Below are 25,855 nucleotides of genomic sequence, written 5' to 3'. Positions count from 1 at the left end.
TGGTAGTAGGTCATGTGAGTACGGAACACTGGAATCCAGTTACACTGAGCAACAGGAGTTGTGCTTATTTTGTAGTTTGCAAGTAAAACAAGCCCTGCGATTAGCAAGACTAAGTAACAAACTAAAGTGGCTGCGGTATTTGGACAAGGTGCCTATGAGGGTGACAAAGATCAGTGAAAGTCGGGCCCCTTTCCATATGGGTCAGATGGTTTACCTATATACATGTTGCCGTTTCATTACACAGGTAATCCTCTGCGTGATGAGGGCTGATACTGCTAAAACTGTAACTGGAATCGTATAGATTGTTTTATACTGTCGGTGGCTTTGTGGAGCACAGAGCCACATAGATCTAGGAGAGAAGAAAGAGCTAAGGCTGGTTCGCGTTATCTTTCAGCCATGTGTTCTTGGTGTGTATTTTTGAGTGCAGTTTTGGTTGCCTGTCAGCAGCAGAGTACCGCTCCAAACGCCACGTGCTCTGGTGTTAGTCTCGCTGGCCGCAGCTGCCTGCTGGAGATAGCCAGGGTGAGAGCTTTCAAGAGCTTGCATCCAAGCCATCCACGGATCAAAACACATCACCTGGTGCTTGTCTGCCATCTCCAGTAAGAGATGCTTCCTCTCCTTCAGTTGTTCTTCTTTTAGTTGGTCAAAATGGGCATGTAATACCATTCAGATCGACCTCAAAAGAATAGGTTGAATTTTAGTATCAAGATGTTCTCAAGCCATGTCAGGAAAATGCTGTGGAAGGACTGACACCATTACTTTGGCCCTGGAATGAACTAGAGTTGGAGAAAGCGTTGGACAGAAAACGACCATTTTGCCAGATGAATTTTCAGATGGACCAGTTCGTCGTGCTGCTAACATGAGAGTTTGTTGGCACAGTGAGGGGATCATGCCTGGGAGGGCTTTGTGCACTGGGGGGTTTTGTTGTGGGGTTGGTTTTTTTTTCTTTCCCCCATAACTATGCTATTTAAAAAGCATTTGTTTAGATAGTTTTGTTGTAGGCCTACTACTACTTCAGCGTCTAAACAAAAGTGTATACCCTTTAAAAAAAAAAAAAAAGGAGGTGGAGAGTGGGGGAATGGGGTAAGGGGGGAGTCTGCCAGTTTCCAACCCTGGAAAAATGACTGATCTCCCACATCCATATGTATTTATTCTGACCAGTTATTTCAAGGAAAGATACTTCTTCCTAAATAAATCATATTCTTACCAAATATATAGGGTTCTGAGCCTGAAAATACATAGGTAGTCTTCTCCGTAGCACTGTCCTTTTTACATTGGACCTGTGGCTTCGTGGCCTTTGGAAGGAGTCTGATGCCTAGATGCTGGTAAGGAAACGTGGTATTCGGTCCTCTGCGAGGTGCTAGATCCAGAGTTTTTCTCAGTATTCCATGGGCAGTAAGAGACAGCAACGTGAACAGTGTCTTCGGAACGCTGTTTTATTGAGGGGCGGGACGGGGGGAGCAGGGAGATAGAGTAGCAGTAGCTGTTCTTAATTAGCCATGCAAGTACTTCGGTGTTGTCAAATTTGGTACTGTTTGCTTTTCAATGAGGACTGGATTTAGAGGGGAGGGAGGGTGGGGAATAGCCTTAAAAAAAACTTTTTTAAAAAGTTTTTTTAAAAAAATAATTTAAAAAGGACTTTTACAGGAAACTATGTTGTTTTTTTTTTGTCTGAAGGGTTATTTTGAAAGCTGCAACATACATAGAAACAGGATAGCAGGTTTTGAAGTGAAAGCATACGCCAATCCTACAGTAGTTCGGTGTGAAATCCATCACGGCCAGACCGGAGGGATCTATGTTCACGAAAAAGGAAGAGGACAATTCATAGAGAACAAAATCTATGCAAACAATTTTGCAGGTGTTTGGATTACCTCAAACAGCGACCCAACAATAAGGTATCGTTCTCATTGGTATTTTACTGCTTAGAAGAAGAGATTTGATAGGGATGGGAAAAGTGCAATTTTGTTTCATTTCTTTAGAAGGAACTGTAAATACTCCTGCATATGTAAAAACAAAATTGTTGTCTGTATTCAGTTGAACTGAATTTTTAATTTGTGTGTATACTTGGAGGTGTGTATTTCTCAAGTTGACAGAGCATAGATTCTCTACTTTGGATACTGTACAGTCCTAGACATTACATACACATGTAGTGTTGTACAGCATATAGTAATAATTCCATAACATGGATACTTCTGTTTCTTAGGGGAAATGCAATTTTTAATGGGAATCAAGGTGGTGTTTATATCTTTGGTGATGGAAGAGGCCTTATTGAAGGAAATGACATTTATGGTGAGCTTACTTGCTTATTGCATCTTGAATTTTGAGAAAAATGAGTATGTAAGTGGTTAACAAAAATGTTATTTAACACAGGTAATGCATTAGCAGGAATACAGATTCGAACAAACAGCTGTCCCATAGTTCGACACAACAAGATTCATGACGGTCAACATGGGGGAATTTATGTGGTAAGTATTACCTACAGCCAGGCATGCAAACTTGTTTTCTGTTCAAATAAGCGTTGGGAAAGGGTATTCTACGTAAAATATTTGATTGTACTTGCAGTGACTGAATTTCTTACATTAGAAACTAGGTTAATTGTAATAGACTGAAGCTGGTGCTGATATTTAAAAGATGAAGGCTCTTACGAATGTCACTAAATTATTTCTGTTAGTAAAAAATTTACAGTGGGATAAATGACAGAATTTCACCATTTCTTGGTTAAAAGCTTTTTAAAGGTTTAGTTTTCGTAGTAGTTTTTCATTATTAAAAAAAAAAGGCAACCTGCTTGACTTTTTTTGGAGTGTAATATGTTTACCAGTAACTTCAGAAAATCATTTTTCTTTTGCCTTCAGGATGCTATACACTGCAATTGCTGCACGGTCCATGTACTGTAAAAGTGAGGAATAAAGCGCAATTTCCAGCATGTGCAAGGGCTCTGCTAGTTGAACTGAAAGAGCTGTCAGGCTCCCTTAAGCAATATCAGATTTTGAGAAATATTTGTGTATCTTTCTGCCAAAAGTTACCTAAGGTTCAGCTAACACTGCAAGTGTGCAGCTGCATCTACTCGTTCTGAAAATCTAACCAGAACAGCTTACCCCGACCGAGAATACTGTTGCTTTACTTTGAAGCACAGACACTAATGATAATTAACCTTCAGAGACATGCCAATTTTTTGTCAGTCTGGTGGACAGGGCTGAGTTTAGGTTTAAAGTGCCGGGTGCCAGAACTTTCAACCGATTGCGTGGCTGGGGAGAGGTACCCCTCTTCCAACAGCTAGCAGGTTTGCAAATACTACTGCAGAGCCTTGAAATGCAGTGGTCTACATGTGAAGTGTTCTTCGTTTCATGGAAAACGTTCAAAATCATGATGCACTGTTATTTAACAAAGAAAATATGTACTCAAATGGAAGAAAAATTACGTCGCCACAGTAAGGAAGCCATAGTGGGGAGATATGGGTACAGCCAGGAAAATCGTATTGGCAGTTAGCAGGTTTTCTCAACTCTTAAATTGTCTTCAATTTAGCATGAAAAAGGACAAGGTGTGATTGAGGAAAACGAAGTTTACAGCAATACTTTGGCTGGAGTCTGGGTGACAACAGGGAGCACTCCAGTCTTGAGGAGAAACAGAATACACAGTGGGAAACAAGTGAGTTTTGCTCCGTGGTTACAAGGGGGCCGTAGAGCAGAAAGCTATTCTTTATACTTCATTACTTTGGAACTAATAACGTAATTCTCAATGTGTTAGGTTGGAGTTTATTTTTATGACAATGGACACGGCGTGTTAGAAGACAATGACATCTATAATCACATGTACTCAGGGGTTCAGATAAGGTAAAACACATTCTGGTTTTGTGTCGAAACAGATGTCGCTTGTTTTATGCTCTTTTGTGTCTTTTTAACTGTTCTTGTCAGTTATTTTTAGAAACACATTTTTTTCAAAACCAGTATGTCTGAATAGCCTCTGCTTCAACTTATAAGAAACTTAGTGCTGATGCAGCCTGGATGTTGCCTAGGATGTGTGTCCCTTGAAGTCTGTAAAGCTGAAATATGTTTGGAAATAATGGTATTTTAGTAACATTTTTAAGCAGTGAGATTTATGGGGCATTTCTCTAGAGGAGTTTTAAACGTTCGGCCTTAGGAGATAGTGAACAGTTTTAAATTATTTCTTTGCTTACGTTCCCCTTTAGAACTGGAAGCAACCCCAAAATCAGGCGCAACAAGATCTGGGGTGGTCAGAATGGTGGGATTCTTGTCTACAATTCTGGTAGGTTTGTTTGTCACGTTTATCCAGAATTGTTTATGTTCTGCAATATTATCTCTTCCCATTTATTATCCTTTTCAATTTTATTTTTTTCTACCCTTCCTTCAATTTTAGGGCTTGGATTTATAGAAGACAATGAAATTTTTGATAATGCCATGGCTGGTGTATGGATTAAAACAGACAGTAATCCTACACTAAGAAGAAATAAAATCCATGATGGAAGAGATGGAGGCATCTGTATATTTAATGGAGGAAGAGGTAGTTTTTTCCCTTACTGGCATATACTGAGTATTCTGGATCAGAGTTTAATTTCAGATTAAGCAGTGTCCTTTTTAAAGTGCTCTTTAGAAACCTAGCTCTTGTCTTCTGAAGTAATAAAATAATTATAATGAACATACACTGATGCTTTTTAGCCTTAATTACATCAGTAATACTGAAATCTGTGGGAGGCAGAGAGGTAATTAATCTCATCCGAGAAGACTGTTAGATTGCTGCTTAGGACAGTCTTTTTATCCCATCTGCTTTTGTAAGCTTTGCCATTTGACTGAAAGACAGTGTTGAATGCAAGTCGTGTCGCCAAAATCGTGCATCTGGACGGTTCAGGTTCTGCCGGTGTCAAAGATGTAGGGGCGGGGGGTGGGGGGAAGGTCTTTAAGGCGTCTTTTATATGCTTGCAAATTTGGAAGTGGTCCTCCTCTGAAATCCCCTGGCTGTTGTGTGTCCTGGTACCAGCTTCCGATATTTTGTAGCTAATTGCTTGCTGTGAATGAGATTACATTTTAAGTTAAGCATTTTAAAGTAATCCTGTCCTGCAATAATGAAAACGCAAGTTAAGCTTTGCTTTGGCAGGCTGCTCATTTTAGAGGGCCAGAACAGAAAGATGTTAGGAAAACTGAAGGAAAATTTGGGAAGTGAAAAGACTCGGTGGTTCCTCAAAAATAAAGCGGAGGTTTCTGTAACGGTGCACACAATCCCAAATTCTGTTCCGTGCAGTGGAAGAGATACAATACACTTAGATGACCGTACGCTGAAAATTAAACTGGTCTCACTAACTTCAGTGCTCTTGGTGGGTATCCCCCACATGAAAGGAGTTAGCGGGGTGATGATAATACAGGAGATCATAGGAAAATGCTTCACAGAAGGGTTGCAGGTAAGGAGCTGTTAACGAGCTCGGGCGGTGTGTCTGTTGGTCTGTCATAGGTCTTCTGGAGGAGAACGATATCTTCAGGAATGCTCAAGCCGGTGTTCTTATTAGCACCAACAGCCACCCTGTGCTAAGGAAGAATCGGATATTTGATGGATTTGCTGCAGGTTTGTGTTTAAATCAGATCTTGAAGCGTTAGAGCTTAGAGTAAGCTCTTCACAAAGCTAACTCTGAGTGTCTTTGCCCCACAGTCCTTAGACATTTGAAGAGAGATTGGGATGTCCTTCGGTGTATTCTAAAAATCACTTGAGAATTCAGAATTGTAGCCGGAATATCTTTACAGCGGTCTCTGGGATTAATAGCTTGTTGAGTAACAACACATAATCTGTTTTAGCATTTTTCTGTGAAATACTTTTTGATTATTTTATTTTAGAAGTAATCGATAAAGTTGGCTAGGTCATATTTATAGTTGATCTGCTGGATGCTGGTTTGAATATTTTATCACTGCTTAAAAAACTAGGAAATGGAGCAAATAGACTTTAAAGAGATTTGAATTGCATCTCAAGCTCAACTTTCTCACTCCACAAACTTGAAAAATTATTAAAATGAGCATTTCTTACTCCAAAAGAGGTGAAGAATGTTTAATAGTGATTTTAGTACAATTACTGTTTAATGATCACAGTTCCGTACATCTTGCATTCCATTCCATTTCAACTAAAATTGCATTCTTGAGTTTTCTCCCATCTTTCTTTCAGAAGAAGCAAGTTTTCTGAGAAGAGCCTCTAAAGGTGTTGTTTCAGTGTGGTGGGGGGGAAGGATAGGTTGCTGTCAAGAGCAGTCCTGGACAAATGACTTGGAAGACACGGGTTACTGATAAAAGCTAAGATTTAAAGAAATGAATTTTAGGTGCCCATCTTGAGAACTTTTTTAAAAAGCTATTTTAAAAAGGGTAAGGTATGTGCACAAGAACTTTCAATTCTACGTGAAGATGACAGCTTTAAGCACCCAAAAGTCATATCCCCCTTGAAAATACATGATCATAGTACCATTTTAGTGTCGGATAAACTAGTAGTGTATTGTTTCTAACAGAAGCCATGCATGCCAGCTGTAGCTCCTTGAAAGGATTCAACAGAAACGTTTGAACCTCAGTTTTATAGCTAGAAATTGCACTGCCATTTGCTACAGCATTTTCCTTTCCCCCCCCCCCCGCCCCCGAGTTTATGACTGTTTAAAAAAAAATTAACAAACTAGATCATGAGAGAGGTACAAATGCACAATCGGGATTTAACTTTCCCCACTTTCTTTTCTCTTCTTTGTTCTCCTGAACCCAATAAAGGTATTGAAATAACAAATCACGCAACTGCAACATTAGAAGGCAATCAGATTTTCAACAACCGCTTTGGAGGTTTATTTCTAGCATCTGGTGTCAACGTCACCATGAAAGGTGAGTCTGAGCCCTGGTTTGTCATTTGTTTGCTTTGCACTTTTTTTGTTGTTGTGTTTTTGTGCTGGGTTTGGGGTTTATCATGCTGCTTTTTCCAGTTTTGGCTCAGATTTGGTACCACCTTAAGCTGATTTGTGAATTCAGAGTTGCAGCTGAAGGCAGTAAGCCAAGCTAAGCAATCTTAGATTTTTAGACAGCCACTTTCAAAGATAACTTAAGGTTTTCCTGCCGTATTAAAACACTGTTATTAGCTCTTCTGTCTCAGAATTGTTTCTGAACTGGTTACTGGTCTGTGGCCCATCTCACATTCCAGTTTCCAGTTAGTGTAATGGAAGGGCTTTTGTCACATGTCTGACGGCAAGTGTCCAGTAAAGAAATACACCTGCCTGGGCTTTCAGGATCTAAACCCATGAATATTCACAATCCCAAATCACTTCTTTTCAGAAGAGAGGAACAGTTTACATACATAAAATTCCCACGTATAGTGGGGAAGTGTGCATGGGACAGGGTCCTTTTGGGGGAGGTGGGAGCAATGGTGTGAATGCCAGAGCCCCAGGGTGTTACTCTAGAGGAACAGAGTTCAGTTTGCAGAATTTTTACCTGCTTGGTTGTACTTGTTAAGCCCTTTCCTGTGTGTTCTTTACACCGCTCACAACAGCAGGTCTGGCTCCTGCTCACCGAGTGCCTCAGTCAGCGCGGTGACGCGGTGGGGAGCGGGCAGGGCTAGTTTGAGGTGCGCTGAGGGCCTTGGCAGAAGATCTGGCAGCTGAGTAAGAGGATTCTCGAATTCGCTGTGCCTTGGACACAGCTTTCAGGTGCTGGTCAGACCTAATTCCCACTTCTGCTGTGCTGGAAAGTGCCTTGTTCTTAAACTCCCCTGGGGAAAAGCCGCACTTTTCTGCGTAAAAACTAACAGCAGACGAGAGGTTTCCAGACATGTGGGTTTCAGACTTCTCAACAGCGAACTTCAGCCCGATAGGAAGGCTTGTCCCTCTAATCGTTTATTTACAAGCGAGTATTTAAAGGCAGGCTCATCAGGTGTTCCACGCGGTGCGTGCAAGGAGGAGGGCTCGCTCTGGTCTGAGGCGGCGCTGCGCCGCCCGGCCATCTGCCTGGTAATCTGGCACGGAGGATTTGATGGGCTTAAAGGCCAGAACTAAACCGCAGGCATAGAATGAACTGTGCCGGGTGCCTTTAGCTCTTAAAGGGGTGGGGTGGGGTGGGGTGGGGTGGGGGGCTCTGCTGTAACATATCAAGGAAAAAAAAAAAAGTCATTGATCCGGATGCGGTTAGTTCTTGGATTTGTTTTTTTATTACTTCTTGCCTGTTTGTTTTTTGCGTTTTTTTTTTTCACAACAGATAACAAAATAATGAACAATCAAGATGCCATAGAAAAAGCTGTCAGTAGGGGCCAGTGTTTATACAAGATCTCGAGTTACACCAGCTACCCGATGCACGACTTCTACAGGTAACAGGTTCTTTCCCTGGCTTTGGGTCAAGGGTTTCTCTGCTGGCGCAGCCCTGAACAGCTGCTGGCTGCCCGGGAGTGCCACGGGGCCCTTCCCCAGCTGCAGCAGGAGGGGACTGAACAAGTTCCCGTTGTCTCGAATTTACTGGGGGTTGCAGAGAATGTACCCGAGCTGGTGGGCTTGTACGGCCAAACTGCTATTTTGGAATGCGGAACCGCCAGCGTGCCGTGAAATCCAGCTTCACCGCCGGTTCCCAAGTTTTTCAGTCCCACGTCCATCCTCGCCTTGGTGCTGTCCTGCCCCTGCCCCCTCCCCCAGCGCCTGGGTTTGTGGCTCATGCCTAACGCGGTGCCGTTTTCCTGCAGATGTCACACCTGCAACACCACCGACCGCAATGCCATATGCGTGAACTGCATTAAGAAGTGCCATCAAGGACATGATGTAGAATTCATTAGACACGATAGGTATGTTTCAGACAAGCCCGTTGAGTGGTTTCGAGGGCATCAGTAGAGTTCGAAGCTAAAGAGCTCTCTCTCTTTGTAGGTTCTTCTGCGACTGTGGTGCTGGAACACTGTCTAATCCCTGTACGCTTGCTGGAGAGCCTACACATGATACAGATACACTATATGACTCTGCTCCACCTATAGAATCTAATACATTGCAGCACAACTGAATTCCTTTCAGAAAGAAAGTCCTGCCATTCTAATATCATAACTATTAAAACTTTTTTTTTGGAGGAAGTTACACTTGCCCATTTCTGCAGAAAGAGACTGTATTAAAGCGGATGTGTTGAGGTGTTGACACTATGGAGCTCAACCTACCAAAAAAGAAAGTGGCAATATGTTGACTCAGGATAACAGAACTGGGCGTTTTAGCATTACTGTGTAAACAAAGACTTTGAAGGGACAGAAGTGAAGAAAAATAAGCTGCAATTTTGTACAGATACCAACTTCTGAAAGCTGGTGTTTTTACAAGTAGCATTGAAACACAGTCCAATTTGCAGTAGTACTATTCTGTAGACAAGCAGCATTCTTTGTTGCTGCCTTTATGGACATGGGTACCAATTGCTTTTGTAACATGGTAAAAAAATGTGAGCTAGCACTTCTGCATTTCTTTTGATTTTTTTTAACATTTATTCAGATTGAGAAATATGATTTTAATGCTTTAATCTCATGTAGTTTGTTTCTAATTTCAAGCAAAAAAAAAATCTTATTGTACTTGAATGTGTCCTGTTTTGTTAGCACACCTAGACTTGCTGTAACTGTACTCATGTCCCAGTATGTACGTTCTTTCTATGAAAGAGAAAACACTAATCTTAAATTATATCCAGCAATTTTTCTGGTGTCCTCTGAAGTTAGAATAATCTCCTTCCCTGCCCCAGCAATAGTCTGTACTCAAACCACCCTAACAAAAAAAGAAAAAAGCAAAAAAAAAAAGCAGCGAGTGTTTTAATGAGACTTCCTAGACTATAATGCACTATAAAACAAAGTACCCATGTAACTAAGTTTTGTGAAAGAAATTTTACTATGTTTTAAAGTACACAGTAGAAAGTCTCCTCAAAACAGTCTTGTACTTTACTCTGTTCATAGTTTTTTTTGAACAGTTCGGACATTACTTACATAACCTGCTGGAAATCACAGCAATTTCCTGCTCTAAAGAAGCTGAGACAAGTATATATACAGCCCTATACAGTTTCATAGCTTTTTTCCATTTATGTGTATTGGTGACAGTGGGTAATCAACAGCCTGAAAGTGTATGCATGTACCATAACATCTAGACTTAATATATTGTGGAGTACTCAATAACCATTATGTAGAGGGTAGGTAAGAATTAAAGGGTTTAATTTCCTAGGAAAGACAATGGAAAAATGGTCATTTTTAAAAAATAAAGTTTATTAGATCATAATGTTGTCTGATACCACCTTTTTGAGAAACCGCCAGTACGAAACCATCCACGTCCTTAAAGACGATTGATCATAGCGGTAAGTTTGTGCACAGCGTTGGCATCACTTGTTGCGCCATCCACCACCAGGCAGAGATACCTACGGGAAATAACGCGTCAGCCTCCCCTGCACGGCCTCAGAGGCCAGAGATGCCACTTTGTGCCTGGCACAGCAGCTCGGGCATCCCCTCAGGTGGGCTCGGCTCGCAGCCAGCCCAGCCCCTCTGCCCCTCACCCGCAGCCAGCCCAGCCCCTCTGCGCTCTTGGAGACCAGCAGTGACTCCAGGCTTCAAATGCTGCCTCAATGCCTCAAACAATGCCCTGTTATAGGATTGCTGCCCTCCTGCCGCCAGGTTTTAGTCCTTCCCTCCCTCACTGCTTGGGAAGTACATTTGGTATTTGCAAAAATCTGTTTAACTGCCCCCTCTGCTGTGAGGCTGTAAGCCAAAGCCACTGCCCGGACTTTAAGATGGAGGCCTACTAAGCCATACGCAACCTAAGAAGGGAAAACCAAGGCCTTACCTAAATACTCTCAGCGAAATGGTCGCTTTCTCAAACTCTTTTGCTTTTTTGTGCCCCTTCTGAATAATTTCCTCCGGAATATCAGCAAGTCTTGCTGCATTGAAGCCATAGCTCTTTGGACATGCCCCTTGAATGAACTTGTACAGGAACGTAATTGTCTCCTGGCTTGGATCTTCACTCTCATTTTCAACCATACATGCCTAGAAAGAGTTAAGTTACAAATCAGTGTGTGTAATCCTTACCTACAGACCAATAAATGCATGAAACATCCCTTTTCTCAGGACAGGCAGAACACACAACAGTGCACACAGCACAAGATCTGCCAGCTGCAAGGAAAAATCCTGTACTTGAGCACTTGCAACTCGTGTGTTCCACTAAACTTACACATACCATGTGACCGAGCTGCACAGCCACACTGTGTGAATAATCCTCCACCAGCGAGTGGTAGTGTGTGGAGAACAGCGTCCGACACTTGATTCTCTCCACGAGTTCCTTCACGACTGCACTCGCTATAGCTGTTCCGTCAAAAGTAGCTGTGCCTCTGCCTGCAGAAAAAAGCAGAAAAGCTTTGGCATACTCAGGAACAAAAGCGGCCAAGTAAATTCCACCCACGGTTTGCTTGCTCCTCAAGACACACACCTTTAATTGTTAAGATTAACAGAAAAACATCTTCGCTTCTGTTCAAAGACATACACAGTGCCTTGTTTGCCTTGTATCAGTTTGTATTGTTGGGTTATTCACCCTGGTGGCTTGTGGGGAGGACTGGCAAACAGCAGGGAGCAGGATAAGAGCCACCAGTATCAGTGGGAAGTGACCCCAGTATTTGCCCTGTAACAATCACACTCTTCAGCACTGCAGGAGGAGGCATTTCTGCTCTCTTGAGACTTGCTACTGGCTTGCTCAAGGTTTACTGCAAGTAATTATGCAAAGGCAAGCAGGAAAACTCAGCTAGAAATAGGCTAGTAACGACTGGGGAGTGGGAGGGGGTGTATTAGTACTTCTTGGGTACCCTGCAAACATGTTTCAGAGAGAATTACGGACACTGACCAGTGAAACACTGGGAGCATTATGATAGAACAGCCCCTGTCAACTTGGTTTCTAGGTAAACAGCCCAACAACCTTCATCTAGTCTTTAATCTTAGATTTAGTTTCCATCTATTACAAAATGTACTAATTACCCAGTTCGTCCACGAGAACAAGGGAGTGCTCTGTTGCATGCTGGAGAATGCTGGAAGTCTCACTCAGTTCAACAAAGAAGGTACTTTCACCTTTAAAAGAAATGACCAAAAAAAAAAAAAGCCATTAAGTAGTCAAAGATCTGACAGCCACGACTAAACCCCTATTTAACCTGCACTGGAGTCCTGGTCAAGCTAAAATGAAACATGACAGCAAGCTGCAGATGAACACACACAGACAACTCCTTTTCCCAGGTGAAAGTGGCAGATCTGCATTTGCCAGAGAAAGCAGGTTTCGGTTCCTAAAGAGTACAGGCATAGGCACGAGTACAAGTAATTAAGCTCTAGGCCACCTTATCTGTCTGCTTTTAATAGCCCTGGTCAGATCTACCAGCTGGACAAGAAGAGGGGTGCAAAGGATACAAGACTGGGAGAACCTTTTGCTCCTTCTTGCCCTTAAATGCATGAGGCAGGCCAAGGTGTGCTGCTTCTCCGCGTGAAAAAGCAAGCAGAAAACCTTGAAATACACCACAAGCCTGGACTTACTAATTTGGTTTTTGATGTTATAAGGTAATTAATTATTCAAATAATTAAGGCTGTACTCATATGTACTCCACTTAAGTACGACAAAAGTAGTACACTGCTGCCAAGGACTGAACATCTTCCAGGACCAGGTAATAGGAGGCCTGAAAATGTTTTTGCAGAAGTACACAATTAATCAGACCCTTGCACACGATAAATCCACATGTCTGAAGTCCAGATTTACTTGTTCTTTGTAGGGTTCATTCCAAATAATCACATGCAGCAGCAATGAATGTAATTTCAGAGCAGGCAAGTATTTACTTCCTGCACTCGCACTGCACGAGCACTGCCGTGCTCCAACATAAGGTTTTCGACATGAATTATTAAGCAGTGTCCAGCGATCCTGATTTCCTGTATTTACTTAGAAGAAATTTTCAGGACTTACTTTTTAACAATGCTTAGGAATAACTGTTCACTGTAGAAAATAAACCCCTAAAATCACATAGTCAATTTTAAAATTATATTACTTAAAGTTTACTTCATAAAAGTCCTGTTGACCTCCATTACGAAACGACTGCCATGGAACAACTTCGGCTGCGCTTTCATTTCTACGGTGTGGAAACCAATGCATCAGGAACAGATTTCAAAGCTAGCTCTGCTGTGCAGCGTTCAGCCTCATGATAGGAGGTGTTGATACATTTGTGCGCATATTTGGAAAAGAGTAGCTCCCCATTGACAGGAAAAAAAAGCTGAAAACGCTACATTCTTCTAAACCACCTCTCTTGCAGAACAGGCAGTTTTTATTTCTACCGTAAGTGCTTAAGTACTCTTCCGTTCTTAAGATTTCCTTTTATACTAAAATTAAATAAAATGGAAAATAGCTGGGCAAAGAAAAACTTGATTTGGGGAAGTGTAAGTATTTTTTTTAATGAAGAACTCTGAACAATTCATTTCCAAATTCCTTATGTGCAACCAGTTCAGTAGGCGTAACTCCTTTCACATTTGCTGACCCACATTTTTCAGCAGAAAGATCACAGAAAATCCGCACCCTCCTTAAATGAATTGTGATACTCACTACTCTTCTTACCACAAAAAACACTTTTTCTAGCCCCATGACACTTTGCCTACCACTGCAGGCAGACTTTCCCACTCCATCCGTTGTGTCCTCCTCCACTTCTGTCTTCCTCTCCATGGAAGAAACAAAATACTCCAAGAATTGTCAACTAACACTTCCAAGAAGGAAGCCTGCCTCCTCTCACCTCCTGAAGAAAACAGATTTCAGACACAGGGCAGGCACCCTGACTGAAACACGGGGCCTCTAGTCCCTGCAGGAAGGTACAAAACCAACTCTACACCAGCTACCTAAGCATCATTGTCCTACTCCAGAACACTCAGAGATGATACTGTACAGTTGATTGTTTTCTACTTACGTAGGTATCTTTCTGCCTATATAAAGTAGAACACAGTCAACTGTACAATATCCAAAATTATATTCCTCAGACTTGCATCCAGCTGGAAGGCAGGCTTTTAATATTAGAATTCATTAAGAAGTAATCCCATGTGTCAGTCAAAAATAATGGAGGACAAACATATTGAACAAATCAAGCATAACTACAACCCTATTTCTACTCTGAACAATGAGACACAACAAATTAGTTGTCCAGCTCTCCCTAAAAAAATAATAATAATAATAAAAAAAAATAAAAAATCAGACTATTCCTTCCCAACCCGCCACTCAAAGCAAGAAAAGGAACTCACTGGGTGGCAAAAGCACTCTGGACAGCTGGGTTTCAAAACTCACCTGACATAATTCTGTCTGAGGCACCAAGCCTTGTAAATACTCTGTCAATCGGTGTAAGCCTGCAGACTTCAGCAGGTACGTAGCATCCCAGCTGAGCCATTATAACCAGGAGACCAGCCTGCAGAACAAACAATAAAACATTTACATTTTTACTACCTGCTCGGAGCTTCAGTTCCACACAGAGAATGAGGGAATAAAACTGCATTTCCCCTAAAACAAAGACTAGAGTACATAAAGCATCCCACTGTTTTAACAGCTCCAGGCTGCAACATCATTATCTCAAGCAGGACTGAACCACTCCGAAAGCCTTCGAAACACGAGTTATCACAGCAAGCACTGTTTATACAGCAAACTCCCCGCTGCTTGCCCAGTTGCCGCTGTTCTCTATTCTCATCTTGTTCGACCTGCAGAAGCATCTTTTGCCAGATGATGCAAAGTTCTGGATAAGGCCACTTGAAAAAGGTAAGAGACTCTCACCGCTTTTTCCCAACCATCTCTCATAACAGAAGTGAAACTTACTCCTCACTAAAGCAGTGAAAGTAGAAAATCTGGTATCTTAACATGGGCATCTTCTACCAGATTGTCTTTACTGTGTAATTGCTGTACTGTGCCGTACGCACTGAAAATCACTGCTGGGACCTCCTTTCGCATTTTAAACAGTCAAGTCTTGTAATTCCTTTATGCAAAACACAGAGGTATTCTGGAACATTCAATCTTATGTAGATAGTCAATCACCTGTCTCATGAGCGTAGATTTGCCACCCATATTTGGGCCAGTTACTAACACACAGGAAGCTGCACTACTGCCATCTTCATCTCTGCTGCCTATCACAATGTCATTAGGAATAAAATCATCCCCAAAGAAAGTTTTTGTAATGCATGGATGGCGTGAATTTTTAAGTTCCAGGAAGGGAGGAGCACTATCTACAGGCAGTAGAATTACAGGTCGGCACAGTGGTCCATCACCATCTTGACTGTAGTTAGCAAGGGACATCAAGACATCTATAAGATAAAGAGAAATTCCAGTTAAGTCACACTTTCACCTTTCTCTATTCATCCACTGGAATGCACTTACGGAATAGCATTTTTGTAAACACAAGATTCCATTTCCATTCCATTTTCCTGTTAAGGAAAAAATCCAAGAAGTACTCCAAAAGAATAAATAAAAGGTGGGGATATTCACAATTTCTTTTTCTCATTCCTTCCAGATTTCTAGTGGTGTCAGATTAAAAATCCTCCCCTCCAGTTTTCAGTTTAAAGGCCTTTAAAATCCACATCATTTCACTTCAAAAGCCGTTTTTTTTTTAATGTACACATATAAAATACTATTTTCTTGCATTGGTTTTTATTTTGGAAAGAGAAGTAAAGAGGAAATCAGCTTCTGCGGCGATGAATTACTTTGTTAAGAATCGCTAACACCGCTTGAAAGTTACCAGAATAAATTTATATGAATATCAAAATTCTGTCGGCCTCACAGAAAGCAGCAGCGCAACCCCCCTCAATCAGACTAGCTCTAAGGTTCTAAAAGCTGCTTGTTTACAAAATGAGACCACATTACGTGATTTTTTTAGACTTTTTGTACACATATTACAGCTGAGCCTGAAAGCTGTCTCCCTCCCCACTGAAAATCATCTCTGTACTTGCCCTGGTACTGTGGTGTACCTAACGTGACTGCCTCCCAGCTCTCCCAGCCCATTCAGAGGATCCGTTCCAGGACAACACTCGCTGCCTGCCTGCCACCCCCCCCCCCCCCCCTTTTCTCCCCCAGTGGCATTCAGAGGGTGCTTTAATTTTTCCCTGGAATAAAGACATCCCAGAGTGCCTCATGCTAGCAGAAAAAAATCACAGTACAAGAGTATAAGAGTATGCCAGTCCTGAGAAGAGAATATAAGAGACTCTTATATTTTTTTTTTATACCTCCATCTGCATCACCGCCTTCATTTACTAAGCTGATACTAATTCATACACAAGAATCCTAGAGGCAGTGAGAGACCCCCAGGCTACGCTGAACTGTGAGAAATCCTCAGCTGCATACCTGCAATCACACAACGGGAATAAAGGAAGAGCTTGCAAACATCAAGAGCCAGCAACTGTTCTGCCATTTACCGACAGGATGTTATTGCTGTTACCACAGTCGGGTTTTACACTACAAATCGAGAGCCTGCAACAAGCCTTATCCAGCTCAGATTTCACACTACACTGTGCAAGACTTTTTTACCGTATGTCAAAATGAAGAAAACCTCTTACCTAACACAGCAATGCATTCCACAGCTGTCTGCCAGTCTTTGCTATTTTTATCAAAGTTGTAAAATAAACGCCTCATACAGTCTTTTAGTGCTGCATCTCTGCGCTCTTCAGCATTAACCATCGCAGCCAGCATCTTCTCAATCTCCTTGGTCCAGTAACGTTTATATCCCTTCCTGGTTGACTTCAACTCGTACTCCTCAGGCAAATTACGTGATACAACGCTTTCGGGTATTTCCATTTGGTATCGGTTTTTGCCTGCCCCCCAGTACAGCATGGATTTGAATCCAAGCAGTTTGCGTTGCTTATCCAGGTAATTGTGAAGATCTTCCTCAACAGCTTTAATATCCTGTAGCGCCTTGTCATAATCGGGGTCAAAACCTGCCTTTGGGGTAATCACTCCTGTCTTTCGAGCCTGGTTATGATCAAAAGCGGTATCCCACCTTCTAAGCTCTGCACTCAAGTCTGGGAAGCGGCCACCTGGATTTTTGGCTTTGCGGGTGACTAGCTGCTTAAGGACTCTAGATTTGAAGTTGCTGGCAACGTCTTCCATGACATCAACAATTTCATTCATTACTTTAAACCCCTCCAGCGCAGACAAGAAGTCAGCAATTTTTTTTTTGCTGTATTTGATTTCTTCATAAAAGATGGCCCTGCTGTCAGGATGGTTCTGACTTTTAAGTGGTGATCCAATACTGTGAATTTTGCTGAGCAGCCTTTCAAGGTCAGGAAGTTTCTTCAGGTGCTCGCTAACTTCAGACATTTTATCTGGCACCGCCAGCAGGTCCTCCACAGCATCTAAACGATCATTGATGGATTTAGGATTACAAAGTGGAGCGCAGAGCCACTGTTTTAGGAGTCGCTTCCCAAATGGGGTACAACAAGTATCAATCCTTTCCAACAAAGTACCTTCTGTGGTTCCGTTGGTTCCATTCTGCAGGACTTCCAAGTTCATCAGGGTGACTCCATCCAGCACCATCCGCTGGTCAGTTTTGGCAAAGAAACTGCTTGAACTTGTAGTTTTTGCAGTATCAATATCCACGGGGATGTACTCCTCAAAGTTCGCCAGCGATAACAGCTCCTGATCAATCAGACATTTTTTGAGATAGAAGACACATCCCCCAAGAGCTGACAAAGCTAACTCACTGTTTTCACCAGGAGTCAATCCCAGCGAGTCACTCTCTGAAGTCAGAGATTTGATTACAGAGGGCAGAGAACATCCATTTTCAGAGTTCTGTTTCTCCTTGAAATAGCCTTCTTCAAGAAGGACTTTTAGTGTTTTAGACGCATTCCAGAACTGGGAACCAGAGATCAGCCCTTCCTGAATGCAAGAAACAAGAGAGCCCTTCAGTATCTTCTGTGTGTCCACTGACAGGTTCCCCTTCTCATACAGCACCTGCACAGGAGTGTAATGCGCTACTAAAGTCCTAAACCTCGAACAGTGCCGGTCATCTGAGAACTGACCTATGTAAAACTTCCCCACCGATGTGTCAACAAAGCAGACCCCATAAACACGTTGTCCAGAGGACTCTTCTTTTTCCTTAACGCACAGAAGGTATTTGCTGTGGTTCTCAGAGGGATCACAATCCAGCACACTGTAAGTCTGAGTTCCCTTGGTGATGATTCTGCATATTTCTCTGCGTACAACCTTGTCAAATTTTGTTGGGTGGGCCATTGACTTGTAGCGTGTTTCCATCATTTCGGGAGTTTCTGTCTGCTCAACACGGGCTACCTTGTAGCCTTTCTGCACAAGAACATCTGAGAATCTGCCGAACACAGTTTCGGGGAAACCCGAATGGGCCCAAGTACCCTTCATAAAGATGAGGCCCAACTCGTTTACGCCAGTGACTGCATCCATATGATACAACTCATAGAATTTACCAACTTTGTAGAAAATCACAGCATCAAAGTTTTGACTTTTCAGCTGCCACCACCTCCGCATTCCTGGCGTGCACTTGTTGAGATAATCCTCAGGTACATACAGAGTACATGGGTCATAATCAGGGTCACTCTGCCGTCTCCTATGCGCATCTTTCTTTTTCCCTTCCTGCAGCCAATCCAGCTTTTCATGTTCCCACGCTGCAAAGCCACCGATGCCTCCTCCGCTGCAAGCATTTGCTTGAGATTCAAAGCTTTCAGGTGCTGCAAATGATGTCAGCTTAGACTTGGCTTCTAAAGAAACTGTTGCTGCTCTTTTGGGCATTTCAGAACGTTCATTTTCTAAGCTCCTCCTTTTAGCAGGCTTGTTTATCTCTCTTTTCTTTCGTTTAGAAGGGACTTTTATGGGACTTTCTGCAACACTCTCTGAGTCTGTCTCTGTGTCAGATTCATTTTCATCCACCCCACTACTAGCTTCCTCGCTGCTCGCCACTTCTTTCACATCAGGCTTGAACTCTACATCGGAGCCATCGTGATCACTGTCAGAATCCAACACTCTTCTTCTTTTGGTTTTTACGGCACTTTCCCTGCTCATTACTCGCTTATTACTCTTCACGTCCTCCTCACTGTTGCCGTCATCACTATTGCCTGATGCGCTTTCACTCATCTGCTGGGAAAATAAATTATTTTACCTACAGAAAATTCTGGCTACAAAGTAAAGCATCACTGCCGCAAAAGCAGAAAGAAGCACAAAAACGTGCAGTAATGCAGTAAGCTATGACACTCCAAGCAAGAGACAGCAGAGCCACAGCCAATTCCATTTACCTTCACATAATTAACTTTTTTTCTGGGTAACAAACTGCTGCCGGCCAGTGGCATAATTACTCCTCTTTGTATTCTTTACAGTCTCATTCATTACCTTGCAGAAGTGATGCTGATGAACAAAACAAACTGGACAAAAGACATATGGTATATGAAATTCAGCATAAAAGAGAAATGCCTCCATAAGCTAACTGTGCTGCCATTTTTTCCTACCAACCTACATCAGATATGTGACTGGGTTTTGCAGCCTTTCAGTGCCAGCCTGTGTGAGTACTCGTGATTTGGGGGGGGGTTGAGTTAACTACCTATTTCCACCTACAAGCATACTACCTCACAGTGACCTTCAAGAAGATCATGCACATCTAGGAGAAAGAGAAGAAACGCCATTATTTGCCTTTTCAGCCTGAAGCTTTAAGAACGCCAGCGCTAGAGAAAAACAGCAGTGGAGGGGCTGTTACAAACACTAAGTGTGCCAGTGCCCACTGCACTGTTGCCACGAACATAACACAATGCCTGGAGCGGCACCTGTCCCTCAGGGCAATGTCACACTGGAGAAAGAGTTGATGGGCCACGCTGACAGAGGAGGTAAGGAAAACCACCATCCCATTGGCAGTTTTCTCATACCATTCTTTTCCAAAGAACTCTATTCCAACGCATACGGTGGTACTGAAATAACATTTGAATCATTCACATTACAATGTGAATACAATACAATTTAAAAAAAAAACCAAACAACTTTTTAGTTACCCCACCAACAGACTGGTCTTAACAGTACAAGAATTTGTATTTTAGTGCTACTCTATAAAATGAGGGCAGCCTCCAAAAATCCAATTTAACGCCTCAAGATGAATACTCAAAAAGTTAGAAATTTCTGTATTATGACAAATTAAAACTTCAGATCAAACTCAGGGGAATTTGGAATATGAATAGCATATAGAGAAGATTAAAAGATGCACCAGGAAAAAAAGTACTTTCTGAGTGAGAAAGTGGGTCACCTGGCTTACCCAGGGAGTGATCAATGGAAGATCACTCTTTCAGAGAGTTAGAGAAGTTAAGTAACTTCTGAGGCCAGTCCCTACCATGCAGAACACCAAAGAGATGTTAGACTTGTCTTTCCAACTAGAAAAGGCAAGAGGCCAGCATATGACCTGACAACACAGAAGCAGTACAAAAAAAGAAAAGACATATAGATACATAGGGATGCATGATTAAAGAGAAGCTATGATTACTGTACCAGGGAACTGAGGATATTCCAACACTTGGTTCCAAAAGACAGCTTCTAAGTTCTAGCACTACTTCTGAAAGTGACTGCAAGCAAGAAAGATTTTACCTCCATTTCCTCCTCTTCCTCCTCCTCTGTGTCTGAAGGTTCACTGCATACTGCCAGTTCAAGTCGCTTAGTTTTATCTTTACTCAATGCATCATCCGCTAGCACCATTGCTCTTTTAACTTCGGGCTTTGCACTATAAAACATTCCTCCCTTCAGCGTCTCCCCATCTGATGAACCTGTAAAGCCACAAATAATTTGTCAGAAACTGAAGCTAGTCTAGCATTTAGCCAGTCCTTTAGCGTTCAGACTTCACTTTTAAATGTATTCAGACAACTAGTATAATTATCAAAGGTTTTGTGTTGTTACCAGTCATTCTCACCACTTCTTAAACATAGCAACCCACCACTCATTCAGCCTGATAAACCACCCCTAGAGAAAGTATAAATACTCGCAAATGGAATGCCTACCTAATACGTGAACACTTAACAAACTGCTTCTATTTCTGTAACCCATTACCACATCCCAATACTTCTAAGCTAAGCTCAGCTCTGAACACCCTCTAACTAGGGTTGCTACTGAAAAGTAACACTTTATACTAGCAGACCTGACTGAAACCTCATGGCTATTTTAGCAATGACAGATAAGTTCAATCATAAAGTTATCTTCAAGTTACGGGCATTGATCATCTATGACCTAGATCTCTCAGCTAAAGCTCTGCTGGCCATTCAAACTGCTACTGTAAGTGCAGCAAGGCATCCAGACCCAACACCAACCTGTTAACCAGATTAGCTGATCATCAATCACACTGGCAATTCACCCTGACACTGCAAGGTATCAAGCAAAGCCTACTATTAGTAACTGCACCATTCCCTCGCCCTCTTTCTTACCCCTTGAGCACCACAGTTCCTCCTTCCACTACCTGTAAATAAACACAAAAATAAAGCCAACCAACTCACAGACCGATTTCTAGAAAGGGTCCCCAAAGACACTGAAATTCATCTTAATGCCATGCTCAAGAAATGGATGGTATATATAATATATTATATATTCCACTTGGGGAAAGAAAGAAGGGGGACATAAGAGCACACTATAGATGGGGAAGGGTGATGCCTTTTTTGCTCTTCTAAGTTTAGCTGGCTGTACACAACAGCAGGATCTGCTTGACCAGGTCCTTACACCTGCTCTTGTTAATCCCTTCATACGCTGCTACTAACTGAAACTCCAGCTTGTCAGTGTTAGACAACAGGCAGCTGACTTGTATGTAGGAGGGCAAACCATCTCAGAAATAAGCTCAAAAGAATTCTCTCACAGGCATTGCTTTGAGCTCACAGTAGCAAATCATGGAGTTACAAGTAGCTGCTTCTACAGCACAAATGCAACACGATAACAAACCAGATCTCCTTTCAGTTTTGCAAATGCAGTGAGACAATCCAAAAATATTTTGTTTAACGTTGACATTTTAACAATGGCAGCAAGAAAATCCCATAATTTAACTGCACACTCAAGTGTGCAACACCTGCATATTCACTTAATCAACTCATATGTAACTCCACTTCTTGCATGCCCAACTGTCAGAAGTCTAGCCCTGTGCTGTCTGTATATATTCAGTTATCAACACCACAAGAAACTTCCCCGTTTTCTTACCCAAAGGACTCTAACACTCTATATACAAAGAAGCTTTTGGTCCAAAATTAAAAGCAAAGCTTTTATTTTAACTATTTTTATTCTGTTCTGCATTAACTACTTTTCTTGTGGATAGACCAGTGTTTCTGTGCTTAAACTTTTTTAGCACTTAACTTTTCTGCAATCTTCTTTTGGTAAACAGATCAAGTGCCCTTACCTGTATTCGCTTCTAAGTGCAACTGCAAGCTATTAAAATATATTTCATTCTTTTAAAATACTTTCAGGAAAGACACATATAAACTATGGACTTGCATTAAATTATGCTAACACTTACAGTAATGATGTTACCATTTTAATTTAAAACTAACTACAGCTGGAGTGCAGTACATTTAAGTCTAAACAAGCCAAAAAAAGATGACTACATGATCCCCAGACAGAACTCTGACTTGTAAAAAGGAAAAAAATGTTTAAATTCAGTTGTTTCACTGACACCATAAGCAAATCCTACTGCATACCTAACATACTTTGCACCGAAAGTGCTTGTTTGACTAACAAGAGTTTACAGCGATGTGATTTACACGACAGTTTGCAGCCAATAATTTAGTTTTCAGCAATGGTGAAATTATAAAACAAGGGGAAAACAAATCATGATTAGCGATAAAGTGAGATTTATTCTGCAAAATTTTAATTCTTGATTACATTTGATTTTCATTAGTTAGCTAAGTCATTTCTTCAATATGACAAACCAACTCTGCTCTGTAACAACAAGCAGTACCCTAGCAAATGCTCTGAAGCCTCAAGCAATGTATTTTATGAACAAAATTGTACTGCGCTGCTTAAAAGAAATAATACAATGGTAGAATTAATTTTAGTTACCCGACATCCTGGTGTCTAGTCTTATGATTCTGGACAAGCTGCAGTTCCCAAATACCTGTTTAAAAACTGGGTTTGATATTAAGGATTTCATGGCTAAAAACTGAAATAGTGGATTCACCTTACAGATTTTTTTATATTGATGGGAGAAATAAAGGAAAAAAACCCCACCTACTTTAAAACACAAGTAAGCTTTAAGTTTGTGTCCCAATCTAATAAATAAAAGTACTTCAGTGTTTTATGTTTAAAGAATATACAGAAGTATAACCATAAACACACCTGTAACCCTCAAAAACTTGCTTTCTGTAACTTAGAAAGTACAAAACACGCTTTCCCACTCGATACTAATCTTGGTTTTGCTGCTCTCTCTCTCTCTGAAAAGCATTTTATGCTATACTCCACTTCTGTTTTTCAAAAAAAAGTGGCATATTTCCATTTTAAAAAGTTTTATTTATATCTCTTACCTTTATATGGCCTCAGATATTTAATGCTGACCCAGCCCCTTGTAGGGCTGTCATCAAAAAACTGTACGTGGACACGAGTGGATTTCCCTTTTCCTCTGACTATTGTTCTTTCAGTCGGATGGTTGTATATGAGACAGGGCCACCAAGGATAACCTTCCATCTTGGCCCAGACCAAGTCACCAGGTGAATACTCACAGGAGACACTGCAAAGACAACAGCCGTGTAATTTAAGAAACATAAACATTCAAAGCAGCTCTCTTCATAAACGTAACTGCACACTGCTGCTGAGCAGCCTGCCCTCTGAAGGTCTCGGAAGGCTGCTCGGTGGTGCAGCCTGGATTATACAGTCCTGTATCACCACCAATATGCTTCTTAAATGATTTTTTTGCATTTGCTCCTCGAATTTCTAGTGGATCCTCACTGAGATAGAGCTTTATAGTCACAGAAGACGGGCTGAGATGGGAAGGGACCTCTGGAGGTCATCTTATCCAACCCCCCCGCTCAAGCAGGGCCACCCAGAGTCCCAGCGGACTTGTGGAGGAAGAGAAACTGGGTCCAACCAGAGATTAACTAAAAGGAAAAGACTGCAGACTACGCGTTGTGAATTGCCAACCTACATAACTAAGGTGAGTTCTCCTGTAGAGAGCGATTCTCAACAGGGCACCTCAAGGAAGTGAGTAAGGTTTCAAAACACCCTCCAGCTAAAAAAAGCAATGAATACATAAAAGCTCTTGTCTCCATTGCAAAGCACCTGACGCAGCTTTATTTGCTCGCTCTTTCTCCCCGAGATTCCGGCCCAGGCCCCGCAGCGCTATGGCGGGGCACTCCTGCCGGCCGCGGGAGCTGCGGCCTGGAGGCAGCCGGCACCGAGACCCCGCACGGCGCGGGAGGGACACGGGGCACGGCAGGAAACACGCATCTCGACCCAGGAGCCACCCCCAAACACCGCCCCGCCGGCAGCCCCGGCCCCGGCCCGCCGGGAAGGCCGCCACCGGCCCCGCCACACGCCCCGCGGGCCTCCGGGCGGGGGTGACCGCACGCGCGGCGCTCCCGCCCCCCCCGCAGGGCCCGGGTCCCGCCCCGGCCGCGGCTGAGGCGCCTGAGGCGCGGGGCTCGCTGCACGCCGCCCCCCGCGCCGGGAAGGCCCCGGCGGGCCCAGGCAGCGGGGGAACCGACAGCGAACGGGGGCACGGACACGCACGCGGTGCCCCCGCGCCCCGAGGGTCCGCTCCGGCCGCCGCCGGCTCCCGCCCCCCCTCAGGCAGGTGGCGCTGCCGCCGCCTCTCGCCGCGCCGCTCACCTGGGCGCCTTGGCGGCCGCGCCGTTCTTCTCCCCCGCCTCCTTGCGCCGGGCCCCGTTGCTCGCCGCGCCGGCGGGGCTGGTAGCGGCCTCACGGCCATTCTGCTCCCCCGGAGCGCGGCGGCGGGTCCCCGGGCCGGGCTGCGGAGGAGGCGCCGGGGAGGCCTTGGGGAAAAAGCGGAGCAGGGTGCTCTGGCGAGACATGGCCACGGCGGGAAGCGCGGCCCACCGCCCAGCGCGCCAAAACCGCCCCGCACGCCCCGCCCCGGGGCGTGGCCGCTCCCGCTCCCCCCGCCGCTGGCGGGAAGCGCTGTGGGGCCGTGAGGAGGGGTCCGCCCCCCCGCCCCCCCCGGCCCCGGGGGGCTCCTCAGGCCCTCCCAGCCGCGACCCCCCGCGTTTGCCCTCCCGTGTGTGGCGGCAGGCGGGCCCGGAGCGCCCCCGGGCCTACCGTGTGGCAGCGTCCCGGCCTGCCGCGCCGCGGTGGCCCGGGCGGCCGTTCCCCGGGTCCGGCAGCTCCCGGCAGGGTCTGCCCTTACGAGCTACCGCCCTGCCAGCCCTGCTGCTTGCCCGCTGCGAGGCCGCGGCGGCGGTGGTGGGTGCTGCTGAGGTGGGATGGGCTGGGGCCTTCCCACGGGGTCACCCCAGGGCAGCAGAAGCTGTGGCACCTGCTTTCCGCCCTGCAGCCGGGGGCGAGGGCAGCGGCGTGCTGGGCTGAGAAGCACCTTGGGCAGCTGCTGGCCCTGCTGCCGGCCTGCAAAGGTGGTACTTCTCAGCCAGCCTTACTGGCAAGTGCACAGTAAAGCTAAGAAATGGCAGCTAAAATAAACTTCCCCTTCCTACATGTGGGTTTTTTTTTCATATTCGTAGGTGAGGCTATGTCCTTTCAAAGCCATTTTCTGACGCATCATAATACAATCCATTTCACGGCTCTGTTGCACTTCAGCGACACCATTACAAAGCAAGAACAAGAACTTACTTTTATCAGCATAAATTCGGAGAAAAAATTATTTACAATCACTAGCTATCTGATAGCAGAGCTTTTTCGTCAACTAAAATAGCCGTTTCATATCACAAGCTAAAACCTCTCCCACCGTTCAGCACAAAC

At 43.6% G+C, this 25,855-nt stretch overlaps 2 protein-coding genes across 4 annotated transcripts in view; one reads left to right on the top strand and one right to left on the bottom strand.

Annotated features, from left to right (window-relative positions):
- The window catches only part of FBXO11 (F-box protein 11), a 79,251-nt gene extending 69,029 nt beyond the window's left edge, over nucleotides 1-10,222 (top strand). For both annotated transcript variants that reach the window (XM_040612398.1, XM_040612397.1), the window contains exons 12-23: nucleotides 1,678-1,895; nucleotides 2,204-2,289; nucleotides 2,371-2,465; nucleotides 3,523-3,645; nucleotides 3,745-3,830; nucleotides 4,187-4,263; nucleotides 4,375-4,518; nucleotides 5,461-5,571; nucleotides 6,741-6,848; nucleotides 8,208-8,316; nucleotides 8,683-8,781; nucleotides 8,861-10,222. In XM_040612398.1, coding sequence (XP_040468332.1) covers nucleotides 1,678-1,895; nucleotides 2,204-2,289; nucleotides 2,371-2,465; nucleotides 3,523-3,645; nucleotides 3,745-3,830; nucleotides 4,187-4,263; nucleotides 4,375-4,518; nucleotides 5,461-5,571; nucleotides 6,741-6,848; nucleotides 8,208-8,316; nucleotides 8,683-8,781; nucleotides 8,861-8,990 — 1,386 coding nt within the window. In that variant the 3' untranslated portion in view covers nucleotides 8,991-10,222. The remainder of the gene's footprint in view (nucleotides 1-1,677; nucleotides 1,896-2,203; nucleotides 2,290-2,370; nucleotides 2,466-3,522; nucleotides 3,646-3,744; nucleotides 3,831-4,186; nucleotides 4,264-4,374; nucleotides 4,519-5,460; nucleotides 5,572-6,740; nucleotides 6,849-8,207; nucleotides 8,317-8,682; nucleotides 8,782-8,860) is intronic.
- Nucleotides 10,189-25,004, bottom strand: MSH6 (mutS homolog 6). Of its 2 annotated transcripts, none has more exons than XM_040612395.1 (10): nucleotides 24,752-25,004; nucleotides 23,452-23,654; nucleotides 20,552-20,727; nucleotides 16,525-19,069; nucleotides 15,014-15,279; nucleotides 14,279-14,396; nucleotides 11,959-12,048; nucleotides 11,171-11,325; nucleotides 10,781-10,980; nucleotides 10,189-10,358 (listed from the first exon to the last, which is right to left on the bottom strand). In XM_040612395.1, exons 1-10 carry the CDS (start codon nucleotides 24,952-24,954, stop codon nucleotides 10,277-10,279), a joined length of 4,038 nt encoding a protein of 1,345 aa, XP_040468329.1. In that variant the 5' UTR covers nucleotides 24,955-25,004; the 3' UTR covers nucleotides 10,189-10,276. The 2 variants fall into 2 exon arrangements, with proteins under 2 accessions (XP_040468329.1, XP_040468330.1); XM_040612396.1 differs by having other exon boundaries at nucleotides 16,525-19,066; nucleotides 24,752-25,003.
- Between the last annotated feature and the right edge of the window lie 851 nt (nucleotides 25,005-25,855).

The sequence above is a fragment of the Falco naumanni genome, chromosome 12, assembly GCF_017639655.2.
Source record: "Falco naumanni isolate bFalNau1 chromosome 12, bFalNau1.pat, whole genome shotgun sequence".
Lineage (NCBI taxonomy): Eukaryota > Metazoa > Chordata > Aves > Falconiformes > Falconidae > Falco > Falco naumanni.
The sequence above is the reverse complement of the archived record's forward strand: the minus strand, read 5'-3'. Positions and strand labels throughout refer to the sequence as shown.

Bases quoted from the DNA above. Each gene is read 5' to 3' on its own strand.
- MSH6 (XM_040612395.1), bottom strand. From the start codon at position 24,954: ATGTCTCGCCAGAGCACCCTGCTCCGCTTTTTCCCCAAGGCCTCCCCG. The intron at 20,728-23,451 runs GTAAGAGATATA...GTGGCTTTACAG, and splicing joins ATATCTGAGGCCATATAAAG to GTTCATCAGATGGGGAGACG. The intron at 19,070-20,551 runs GTAAAATCTTTC...TTATTTTCCCAG, and splicing joins AGGAAGAGGAGGAAATGGAG to CAGATGAGTGAAAGCGCATC.